General features: G+C 35.6%; 2 protein-coding genes and 1 pseudogene across 2 annotated transcripts; 2 read left to right on the forward strand and 1 right to left on the reverse strand.

The window, feature by feature from the left end:
- Window positions 1-4,798: 4,798 nt before the first annotated feature.
- On the forward strand, window positions 4,799-5,576 carry LOC141848228 (3'-5' exonuclease-like). Its single transcript, XM_074736288.1, has one exon. The coding sequence runs from the start codon at window positions 4,799-4,801 to the stop codon at window positions 5,420-5,422; it is 624 nt and encodes a 207-aa protein (XP_074592389.1). The 3' UTR covers window positions 5,423-5,576.
- Window positions 5,577-8,218: 2,642 nt separating this feature from the next.
- Window positions 8,219-9,716, reverse strand: LOC141811942 (putative NADH dehydrogenase [ubiquinone] 1 alpha subcomplex subunit 5, mitochondrial; annotated as a pseudogene).
- Window positions 9,717-10,284: 568 nt separating this feature from the next.
- LOC141811470 (3'-5' exonuclease-like) lies at window positions 10,285-12,397 on the forward strand. The gene is made up of 2 exons (XM_074699499.1): window positions 10,285-10,922; window positions 12,352-12,397. The coding sequence occupies exon 1, from the start codon at window positions 10,285-10,287 to the stop codon at window positions 10,903-10,905; it is 621 nt and encodes a 206-aa protein (XP_074555600.1). The 3' UTR covers window positions 10,906-10,922; window positions 12,352-12,397.
- Window positions 12,398-13,051: the final 654 nt, after the last annotated feature.

The raw sequence follows: 13,051 nt of genomic DNA on the forward strand, positions 1-13,051 counted from the left end.
CAGGTGGGTCAGGCTGAAGAAAGATCAAACGATCAATTAAGATTAAAGATTAAGCATGAAATTGGTTTTAATTAAGACTAGGTTACACAATCGAGAGTAAATTATTTCTGCTTCATGATATAACTCTTATTAAATATCAAAGACATCTAAGTTTAACAAAGGGAAGCCGAATAACAAGAGGGATGAGAATGATACATCGACTCAATCCTCTGAAGTTCTCCGCTCGATTCTTCCAATGCCCGTGAGCCCAATCTCAAAATCACGAGCACGACAAGATACACTGGGAGATCAAATCCAAGAAATTAACAGTAAAAAGAAAGGGCATTAGCACCTAGTACAGCCCAACAATGTTGGGTCTCGATAAACATATAATAAGACCGTAAAAGATCTCATTTTGAAGGAACTTTTCATAATGCAGATTTAATTTTCATTGTTAAATGCCACTGAAGCAAAAAATTAGCGAAAGAAGGAAGGAAAATAGAAGCGATCGCCCAGATCTAGCAAAAATGCCCAAATCCAGCATCAATAGCAACCGCTTGATGGAAGCAAACATCAATAATTTGTCAAATGAGCAAAAAATAAGGAGGCACCGACCGATCATCTTGGAGATAAGCGTGAGCTCATCCTTCGCCTCCTCGATGAGCTCCTAGACCTGGACGCATCCCAGGCGGTTCTCGATGGAATATCAGTCATCCTCCTCTACGGCCTTGCGGTAGCCCTCGTCCGGAGGCACGGCATGGATCTCCTTGAGGGTGCGGGCGTGGAGCGAGATGAGCACTTCGCGGGCGTTGCGCACCACGTCGAGCCCCACAATCCCGGTCGTCTCCTTCACCTTCTTTGCGGCCTGCAACGACATTGCCCGCCATCCGCCGCCCTACAACACCCGTCGCAGGAACATCCTCGTCTCGACTCTGATTCCGATCGAGATGGATGATCGACGGGCAGCATTTCGAAGAGAAGTCCATGGGCGGCTAGCGATTTTTTTTAAAAATTATTGTTATTATTTTTTTAAAAAAATATTTTTTTATTCGGATTTGAGACCGATAAGATAGATTTAAAAATTTTGTAAAATAAATTAAAATATTAATTTTAAAAATAAAATTTTTATATAAAATTAAATTTTCTAACTTTTTGAGATTTAAAATTATTAATTAAAATTTCATATTCAAGTTTTAATAATAAATTTTTTTTCAATTGATAACATTGTTAAATTATTTAATCTTTCTTGACACATAGTTAACGAAAATAAAATTTTATTAATTTTAATTTTGAAAAACTTCTTTCCGCTAAAGCTAAAGTTACACTAATAAAATGTTTTCAAAATTCTTATAACATATATGTTTTCAAGATTCAAATATTTTTTTTAAAAAAAAATCATTATCAAGAAATTTTAATTTCTCTACCTCATATAAAAAATTAAAATTATCTTCGTATATTTTAAATTGTTCAAACCTATTTGAAGTAAAGAAATATCATGATCAATAATATAATTAAAGTAATTGATTTTAAAAAATTATTCTGGTGATAGTTTTACTTTATTAGTTACATTCTTATCAAATCGTTTATTTTTTCTAATTACATATTTTTGACAAAATTTTGGTTCTATATTCATTTCATTTGTAATTTTTTTAACAAAAATCATAATAGATATAAATCCATTTTTTCTATACTCATTCAAAAAAGAAATAAGACCTTTTAATTGATCTAATGCAATAATAATATTCATATCTTTATATTGTAAAAGTTTACTAATAGTATTAACTGTGAATAATATATCATACCAAATAACCATATCTAATAAAATTTTAAAATTTTCAATCTAATATGTTGCTAAAGAAATTACTTCACTTTTTATTTTAAAATCATCACTAATCTCTACAAGTTTGTATAAAACTTCTCTTATTTGTGGAGCTTGATATTTTATAGCTTTAACACTTTCAAGACGACTTTCCCAACGTGTTTGTGATAATGATTTTAGAGTTAATTTAGAAATATGATCTTGTAAGATTTTCCATCTTTTGGTAGAAAAGAAAAATAATAAGTAAATACGTTGTATAACACTAAAAAATGTTATAGCACTAGGATAAAAATTTGTCATATCACATAATACTAAATTAAGACTATGCCAACGACATGGTGTATAAAAAACTCTAGAATTTATATCTAGCAATCTTTTTTGTACATCTTATTGTTTACCCTTCATATTAGATCTATTATCATATCCTTGTCCTCTTATGTCATTTACATCAAGTTTAATTTTTTTAATATAGTGATAAACGTATCAAAAAGTCTTTTTCCTGATGTATCATCTACTTTTAAAAATTTCATAAAATATTCTTCTATTTTGATTGGACTTGTTGAAATATCTACGCATCTTAATATAAAAGATATTTGTTCTTGATGACTTATATCTGGAATACAATCAAGTATAATAGAGAAATATTTTGCTTCCTTTATTTTTTTTAATTATAATATTTTTATTTCTATTCCTAATATATTTATTAACTCATTTTGTATATTATGACCAAGATAATGATTATAAATTTCACTATTTTGAATACGTTTGAAATGTTCTTGCATTATAGGATCAAATTCTACAATCATTTCAATTCAACCTAAAAAATTTTCATTGTCTTCTTGATAAATCTTCTCATTTGCATCACGAAATGTTAAATTATTTTTTGTAAGATTTTTAATTACAATAATAATTCTTATTAATATATTTTTTTAATATTCTTTTTCTTTATTTATCTTTTCTTGTAAATGTTGATCGATGATTTTATTTTTAAGTAATCTCATTTCAATATCAAACCAAGTATTTATATTTATAATGTGTTCACTGCTTGTTTCATGACTTTTAATCTCGACATCCTTCATTTACTAATTGAATTTAAATTATTTTTTGACTAAATAATTTACAACAAAAGAAAAAAACTTTATCTAATTCTTTTGAATATATTAACCATCATCTTCTGTCATGTTTTTCTCCATTTGATAATTTTTAGATATAATGAATTGTAAAAAAATGTCTACAATTTTCATCATTTGAGAAATATTTATAGATTTATCTAATTGGACCTTTTTCAATTAATAAATCTATTAAATTTGTATTTATATTTTTCCATTGTGCTGGATCATATATATTTTGAATAATAGTTTCATCAGTATTATTAAAATATTTATTTTTATGATCTATTAATTTATTTTATTCTGAATTAGTATTATCTTCTTCGTTTAAATTAAGAAAAACTTCGTTTTGTCTTGTAGTATGGTCTTTTAATTCAATTGATTTTTTATTTAAATTTTTAATTATATTATTTTTTGAGTTTTGATTTTTACTATTAATAACAAATTTATAAGTGCACATTTTTTAGATTAATTAAATTCTTCTATTTTTCTTTTTTTAATGTATTTTGTATATCCAAAATCATATTTTTAGTAGATATATTTATATTCAAATAATAATAATAATAATATAAGTTCCTTGAAATAAAAATATTTTAAAATTAAATAATAATAAAACCTAATTTTAATCTGATGATATTTTAAAGTTCGATAAATGACTTGCGAAATTTGAAATCAAAATTATTATATTGATGAAATTTCATCGTAATTAAAATATGAGAGTAATTTAGCAAATAAAGATGAAATATTCAGAATAAAAACTAAAATTTTGAAAATAAAGATAAAATATGAAGATAAATCATAAGTGACATAACAAATCTGAAATTTTTAAATTTTTTTAATATGAACCGTCAAGATTACAAGTTTAGTACAGGAATCATTAATAAGAAAATAAAAAATTAACATAAGCATAAAAAAGAAGATTTAATAGGAAAATGAGGAGGACAATATCTTTAGGTCTTAAGATCATCGAAAAAATCTGTAACAAAGGATCTTAATTCTGATCGTTCCTCTCTTTGGAAATATTTTGAGGAGATAAAATAAACTATCAAATGAGTAAATTATTTGAAGTTGGGCAAAAATAGATTATTAGATTAATAAGGAAGGAATAAAATGAATATAAAAAACTAATAAATTAGAGTTTTAAGAATTAAGAAATATTAAATATATTAGAATCATATTAAAATATTTACGAAATCCAATAACCATATCAAATATTTACGAAATCTAATGATCATGTCAAATCTCTATCAAATCTAATAAAAATATTTTAATAATTTTTTATTTTTTCAAAATATATATATATATATATATAATTAATATATTAAAAAATTAGCCCCAATAAAATCTTAATCATAGGTCTTAATGGCCTATGTAGGCATAGGTCATAATGACCTGTGCCTAAAGCGGCTCTGAGTCTTAGATGGTTCTGACAATCCGATCCGACGGATCAAAATTGCCATTTGATCGGCTTAAATTCTTATGACACGGTCCATTTTTTCTATTTATAAGATATTTGGACTATTTACATTTAAATCATTTTTTTTCAAAACTTTTTACGTTATGTCTCTGCAGATTCTGTCGTTTCATATCAACATCAAATCAAAAGTTGAACGAGATTCTATATAGTGATACTCTACAAGATTTTATATGAAAGCCTCCCTATGACCGTTTGATTTAGATGGAATTGAATTCTGACCGTGAATAATTAATTAATGAGAAAGATCCATTAGCGATCAAGATTGGACTCCGCTTGAATCGAATAACTGTGAAGAGGCTTTTATTGGACAACCCAACATAGGGGCAGTTTGGGATCCGGCTGCGCTCTCCTCGCCTATGTTTTAAAACAGTGCCCTAGAGTCCTTCGCTTGGCATCTTCAACCCTGCTTCGAGGATGCCGATCGAAGTCATCAACGACGAAGAGCCGGTCTTCACTGTTGCCGTCGACCATTTCACCGTCCAAACCACCGTCACTTCCAGTGGAGACGAAGTCGAGATGTGGATCGACGAAATCCTCGAAATCCACTCTAGGCGCCTTTACCAACTCGTCGTCGGCCTGGACGTCGAGTGGCGTCCCTCCTACTCCCGCAACCAAAACCCCGTTGCTGTCCTCCAGATCTGCGTCGGAATGCGTTGCCTCATATTTCAAGTCATCCACGCCGACTATTTCCCCCCAAATCTCATTACTTTCCTCGCCGACGACCTTTTCACATTCGTCGGCGTTGGGATCCAAAACGATGCCGATCTACTTGACCACAACTGGGGCCTTATCGTGTCCAACACCTCTGACCTTCGTATCCTCGCCGCGAATGAAATGCAACGGAATGATCTGAGGAGCGCAGGGCTGAAACAGCTTGCGGAAGAGGTATTGGGCTTGGTTGTGGAAAAGCCGAGGAGGGTCACCATGAGCAACTGGGAGATGAATGCTCTCAGTTACGCACAAATTGCCTATGCCTGCGCCGACGCCTTCCTCTCGTTCGAAATCGGGAGGCGCCTCCTCCGTCCACAATTCTTCTAATGATCCAAGCCGACTTACTTTTTGCTATTTTTCTTGAATGCTAGTCTTTATGTTGAAATTAGGGTTTTAGGAGGCTTAATTTTGGTATTGTTTGCCTCTTGAATTCTATGTGAACAGTTTATTCGGTTCTATGAATGTCTCTTCTTGATGTCTGACCACCAAATGTAGAATGTTCTGATTTTAGGCTTATGACCAACTATCACAGAATGCCGCAAGCTTAAAATCTTTATGTACAGAGAAATGCTCTCTTTTGAGTTATAGATCTTATATTTGGAATATTTTTATTTGTGAAAATATTTTAATATTTTTACATTTAATCATTTTTAAAAAAAATCTTCTAAGATTAATCATTTTTACATGTGAAAATTAAATATCTCTAAAATTTTTATTTCTCTTCAAAATACTTTAAAAATACAAACTTACAACGGAAAAAGAAAAAAAAAACAAAAGTAGGGTGAACATTAAAAGTAGCGATAAATAAATTAAGTGTTTGAATTTATCTATATTCATCTAATATACACGTGATTAATTAAATAAATACATTAGACAAATATAATAAATTAAATGAACAAATTTAAATATATATACGTGTGTCTAATTTATTTGTTAATGATGAATAAAATTTATGAATTATGTTTATTAATAAAGTTCTTAATAAATTTATAAGTAAATTTTAAAAACGAATAAAGATTAACGAGGAAGAACCATTAGCGATCAAGATTTGATTATAACTGTAAAGAGGCTTTTATGAGAACATCAAATGGAGGGTAGTTGGGGATCTGGCTCGCTTTAGCACTCTCCTCTCCTGCTTTTAAATCGGCCTCCCTCCGTCCACTCTTTGTCAATGCACCATCTATCTTACCCATCATTGGATCCAACTGCAATTGTGAGGCCACAACCTATCAATCAAGGTACCCTTGCACAATGAGCTTATAAGAGAAGTCTCCACCAAAAAATTGCGTAGAAGAATTTGAAGAAAATGTTCTTTTGAAAGATTTATATATATGTTAATAACTGATATTGTGTAAGCTTCAAATCTCTGGAGGCAAAGGGAGCAGTAGTTGGAGGATACGGAAAGATATAAGTGAGAAGAAAAGTACATCAAAAGATGAACAAACCAACCACAAATACAACCCCACAGTAAGGATCCCTAAATTCAAGGAATGAAAGGAATACTGTTTGGAATTCACAATTGCCAAGCTTGGTGGCATGCAAAACGCTCAAAATTCAGTTATAAAGATTTGCATCTAATGCTGTCTATTTTTGAATGGCTCACCCTTCTGAACAGAAATCTCAAAATTAAATAGGTGTATCCCTTCAGTGGTAAAAGGTTGCCAAGAAGGGTGAGAGAAGCAACTACCTAGATTGCATTAAACAGTTGAATAGATTGATGACAAGATGGATGGATTATGTGTTTCCAATGATGTTTATGGATGAGAACAAAAATACCTAAAAACATATATCCCATGGGATCAGTGCAACTTGGTGGATCAAAAGCTTTTTTGATTCGACCATTATACATCTATTCTAGCCAATTTGCCCAAGCAATCAGCATCGTCGGTCCCTCTCAGCATTGTCGTCCCCGCTATTAACTTATCGACGAGTAAATGGATCCTAACCATCTCTAACTCGTAAAAAATTGACATCAAAATAATTTCTGATCTGAAGAGAACTGGAACCAATATAACATGTGAAAGGGCATCTTTCAGGCTTCACCATCAGCATGTGCTCAAATCTATCTTTAAATTGAAGGCTGAAAAATAGACAGCAGAAATGACCAAGGAATTTTAAAAAATTTCTGAATACACTGGTAAGTTTTATAGTTTATCCCCCTCCTCATTCTTTTCTTCTGTTAGCGCTGCTAGCCCTTCTAGCTTTCGGGTCTTCTGCCACTTAAAACGTAGGGAAGCAAAGAAATTGAGTTGAAAGTGATTGGCCTTCTTTGTTGGTTGGTGTAGCGGAAGTTGTTCGTGTGTCACTAGAAGGGAGGGATCAGGGATGAATAACAACCTGCAAATAAAAATAACATTTTTCTCTTGCTAATGTTTTAACAAAGACACACTAATTAAAATCAAAATAAAATATAAAAAATATGAGGCACGGAATGTACTTAGTTACAACCCTCGGATTGTTAGTCCAAGACTATGAAAGCTCCACTCAAAAATCTCCTAGTAGGAAATGATCTGGAGGCGGAGAAACCTCATATAACAGTTGAGCGTAAACTAAAATAAACTGAACGAAAATAAATAATTCGAATGTGTGTTCTTTTTTGAGCTTCAGTCTACTTATAGCTTTTTCTTCTATCTGACCATTGTACTGAGGTGGTAGTTCGGGATGCCTGGAAGACTTTCGAGCGCCTGAATTCATCGAACTCAATCTACTCTGATAACGATCCGCTAACAGATTTGACTGATTCCTTGCAATTCGGGCGCCTGGAACTAATCTAGACATCTAGATTTCGCAAACGTGGACTCCATCCTCATCCGTCTTGACAACGGCTCGCGTTGACTTAGAATGACTATTCAAGCGCTCGAATGGATCCAAATGCCTGGAATGGTCAACCTTGCGTTGACCATTTTTCTCCTCCATTTAGTCTTGGTCGCCTTGCGCATACTTCCTCCTAGCTTTTCATTCCTCGGATGCATCGAGCACTTCTGACTCGCTCCCGTGTGTCTTTCTCGGTCTGCTGGAGTACTCTTCCACAGCTCCTTGTGTCTCGGATGCACCAAGCCCATCGACTCCTTTTCCGTGCCATTCTTCTCACTTGTTTGCGTCTTCTGCCAAGGATCACCATGTGTCTTATGTATGTTCTACTAAGTCCCTGTACAATTAGACACACGTATCAAATATAATCATGACCTAATTTCAAATTTATTTGACCACACGTCAAAACTCCACCGGTACTAACATTCTCAATCCCTAAAAGGTTCTCTACTTGCTTCTCTGATAAGGCCTCAATGCCTATGGATCAAATCACAACCGTGGTGACTTAGTGTGAAAATCAACCATGGGCAGCATCCTTCTAAACCTTCATGAAGGGATACGAGGAAGACTAAGTCATACAATTCAAAGCACATGGTAAGACACCCTACCAAACTAATGGTCAAGTCTGATAGCGCACACAACTACCATAATGTGTGGGTATTGTCAAAAGGCTTCTAACTTCCACAATGGACTGATTAATCAGTTCAATCACAAACCAAGACGGTCTATATTGTTCTATCGTATGCTCAAATGTATGCTTTCATTACAGAGAGAGTGATCTCATTCTCAAGATGGACTGGGTAATTATCAACCAAACAGACCAGGCTCAAGAAGGCTCAACCAAACTTATTCTCCAGGTGGGTCAGGCTGAAGAAAGATCAAACGATCAATTAAGATTAAAAATAAAGCATGTAATTGGTTTTAATTAAGACTAGGTTACACAATCGAGAGTAAATTATTTTACTGCTTCATGATATAACTCTTATTAGATATCAAAGACATCTAAGTTTGACAAAGGGAAGCCGAATAACAAGAGGGATGAGAATGATACATCCACTCAATCCTCTGAAAGTTCTCCGCTCGATTCTTCCAATGCCTGTGAACCCAATCTCAAAATCACGAGCATAACAAGATACACTGTGAGATCAACTCCAAGAAATTAACAGTAAAAAGAAAGGGCATTAGCACCTAGTGCAGCCCAACAATGTTGGGTCTCGATAAAAATATAATAAGACCGTAAAAGATCTCATTTTGAAGGAACTTTTCACACTGCAGAGCTATTTTCATTGTTAAATGCCAAAGGGATCCTTTCACTGAAGCAAAAATTAGCGAAAGAAGGAAGGAAAATAGAAGCGATCGCTCGGATCTAGCAAAAATGCCCAAATCCAGCATCAATAGCAACCGCTTGATGGAAGCAAACATCAATAATTTGTCAAATGAGTTAAAAATAAGAAGGCACCGAGCCACCAACCGATCATCTTGGAGATAAGCGTGAGTTCATCCTTCGCCTCCTCGATGAGCTCCTCGACCTGGACGCATCCCAGGCGGTTCTCGATGGAATCCCAGTCCTCCTCCTCCTAGCAGACCTGAAGCCGGTGGCGGGTGAAGCTCTCGACGACCTTGCGGTAGCCCTCGTCCGGAGGCACGGCCTGGATCTCCTTGAGGGTGCGGGCGTAGAGCGAGATGAGCACTTCGCGGGCGTTGGCACCACGTCGAGCCCCACAATCCCGGTCGTCTCCTTCACCTTCTTTGCGGCCTGCGACGACATCGCCCGCCATCCGCCGCCCAACTACACCCGTCGCAGGAACATCTTCGTCTCGACTCTGATTCCGATCGAGATGGACGATCGACGGGCAGCATTTCGAAGAGGAGAAGTCCTAGATGGTTCCGACAATTCGATCCGACGGATCAAAATCGTCACTTGATCGGCTTAAATTCTTATGACACGGTCCATTTTTTCTATTTATAAGATATTTGGAATATCTATATTTAAATCATTTTTTTTTCAAAACTTATTACGTTTCGTCTGTTCAGATTCTGCCGTTTCATATCAACATCAAATCAAAAGTTGAACGAGATCCTATAAAATGCTACTCTAGAAGATTTTATATGAAAGCCTCCCTGTGACTGTTTGATTCAGACGGAATTGAATTCTGACCGTGAATAATTAATTAATGAGAAAGATCCATTAGCGATCAAGATTTGACTCCGCTTGAATCGAATAACTGTGAAGAGGCTTTTATTGGACAACCCAAGGTAGGGGCAGTTGGGGATCCGGCTCCGCTCGCCTCGCCTATTTTATTTTATTTTTGAGTCCTCGCCTACTTTTAAAAGGGTCTCCTGGAGAACTTTTGGCTTGGACTCTTGAACCCTCAAAGATGCCGATCGAAGTCATCCACGACGAAGAACCGGTCTTCACCGTCGCCGTCGACAACTTCACCGTCCAGACCACCGTCACTTCCAACGGAGACGAAGTTGAGATGTGGATCGACGAAATCCTACGAATCCACTCCAGGCGCCTCCATCAACTCGTCGTCGGCCTGGACGTCGAGTGGCGCCCCTCTTACTCCCGCATCCAAAACCCTGTTGCTGTCCTCCAGATCTGCGTCGGTATGCGTTGCCTCGTCTTCCAAGTCATCCACGCCGACTACTTCCCCCCAAATCTCAATGCCTTCCTCGGCGACCACCGTTTCACGTTCGTTGGCGTCGGGATCGAAAACGATGTCGAGCTGCTCGACGACAACTGGGGCCTCCATGTGGCCAACACCTCCGACCTCCGTACCCTCGCCGCGAATAGAATGCAGCGGAATGATCTGAGGAACGCGGGGCTGAAGCAGCTTGCGGATGAGGTATTAGGATTGGTTGTGGAAAAGCCGAGGAGGGTCACCATGAGCAACTGGGAAAAGAACACTCTCAGTCACGCACAAATTGCCTATGCCTGCGCCGATGCCTTCCTCTCGTTCGAAATCGGGAGGCGCCTCCTCAATCCACGATTCTGATTCTTCCGAAAATTAGGGTAATGATCAAGGCCGGCTAACTTTTTGCTACTTTTCTCGAATGCTCGCCTTTATGTTGAAATTAGGGTTTTATGAGGCTTAATTTTGGTCTTGTTTGCCTCTTGAATTCTACAACTGTTTCTTAAAATTTGTTGGGATTGCAAATCGTTGTCTTCTTCCTTAAAAGATCTTTGTAGTGTTATTCCATGGTGTTTGCTGTTGTAGTTTCTATGCGAACAATATGCTCGGTTCTATGAATGTCTCTTCTTGATGCCTGACCACCGAACGCAGAATGTCTGCTTTTAGGCTTATAAGACTATGGCTGAGTGAGTGCTTGATGTTGGTAAAATTGGATGGTTATCTTGTGCCGCAATCGTATAACACCAGATAATTCTAGTGCAATCATTCTTTATGTAAAGAAAATGCCCTCTTTTGAGTTAAATTTTTTTTTTAACAGCAAACACCATGCATATTGTTCGCATAGAAACTACAACAGCAAACACCATGGAATAACACTACAAAGATCTTTTAAGGAAGAAGACAACGATTTGCAATCCCAACAAATTTCAAGAAACAGTTGTAGAATTCAAGAGGCAAACAAGACCAAAATTAAGCCTCATAAAACCCTAATTTCAACATAAAGGCGAGCATTCGAGAAAAGTAGCAAAAAGTTAGCCGGCCTTGATCATTACCCTAATTTTCGGAAGAATCAGAATCGTGGATTGAGGAGGCGCCTCCCGATTTCGAACGAGAGGAAGGCATCGGCGCAGGCATAGGCAATTTGTGCGTGGATTGAGGAGGCCCCCGTCATTCCATCCGGATCAAAGTGGAAATAATCCATGAAATCTATGAAATTCAAATTTGACTATTTTCATTATGAATTGAAAGAACCTAGTAGTTTTACAAGAAATCTCTAGCAAACCTTCCCACAAGAGAGGTGTGTATGTGTATTTGTGTTTTTTAGAATTTATTTTATTAAAAAAAGCTCCCTTTGTATTAGTACTCAGATTGAATTGGCAATCCAACAATTTATTTGTCCTTAATGGTTCCTACATCAACAATCTTTAATGGTTATACAGATACCCAAAGCACGAATGAGATGAATGTTTGATCCTGAACCATTCTTGCTAGCCTTGATACAGATATTCAAGACTAAATATGTTTCTAGGAAGTGCCTGCATCTTAATTTTGGTTTATGAACTTTATGTTGGTTCAAGAAATTGATAGCAAGTTGTTTGCTTGGTTATCTTCTTTTTCAGGATGTCAAGTGACAATTAGCCTTCGATATAAAGTTCCATTATTATCTTATAGAGCATAAACTTAGAGATTTAGTGCTTATTAATCTGTTTACTGCACTCATGGATGCTCCCGATATCATTTGTCTTTGACTATTTTTTCAATTGTTTCCTTCAACTTCTTATTACTAATAGTCTTCATATTGAAATGCAGAGTGGGATCCATGGGGAGTCCCTGAAGACTACGAATGCGAGGTCATGACACTCCAATTCCCAAACATGTTCCTAAACACCGACCTTGCGCTATCCCAAAGGAGTTCTTCAGGACTTTGGAGGCAGTCACAGCAGAATCGCTTCCGAAGGATGGATGGAACTGCCCCCAGATAAAGTCTTAAACATGTGGCTTTTGCTTAGTTGGGCGATTTATTTTTATTTTCCAGCATTTTTCAGGGTTAACCATGGGACCTAACTTTCACTTATGAAAATAACAGTGCTAGGATTTGAAAATGTCCTATTCCGTGAGGATTCATTCTCAAGACTTTGTTAGACAACTCCACGATGAATTGACGTTTGTGTTTGTGCACTATTTATAGACCTCGGCGACGTCTTAATTCTGTGTTTTGAACTGCTACCTGATTCTGATTCTGACTCAGTTTTAACATTCTGTTTTAAATTGAGCGGTTTGCATGAATTCGATGTTTGATTTTATTCTGTTTGATGGGTTTACATGTTATTTGTGACAAGGAGATATGTGCCATTAAGAAAAATTAAATCTGTGTTAAGTAATCAAATCAATATGGAGAATTTAAATTATATGATGCGGAAGATTTATATGTGTAGAATCAGTTAACTTAATTATTATCATTAATAGACTGAATTAAGTATGTATAGGGCATGATTCTCACTCTCTTATT

The sequence above is a fragment of the Curcuma longa genome, chromosome 17, assembly GCF_044706935.1.
Source record: "Curcuma longa cultivar G26 ecotype Majalengka, Jawa Barat chromosome 17, ITB_CL_G26_1.1, whole genome shotgun sequence".
In the NCBI taxonomy this organism is placed as follows: Eukaryota; Viridiplantae; Streptophyta; class Magnoliopsida; order Zingiberales; family Zingiberaceae; genus Curcuma; species Curcuma longa.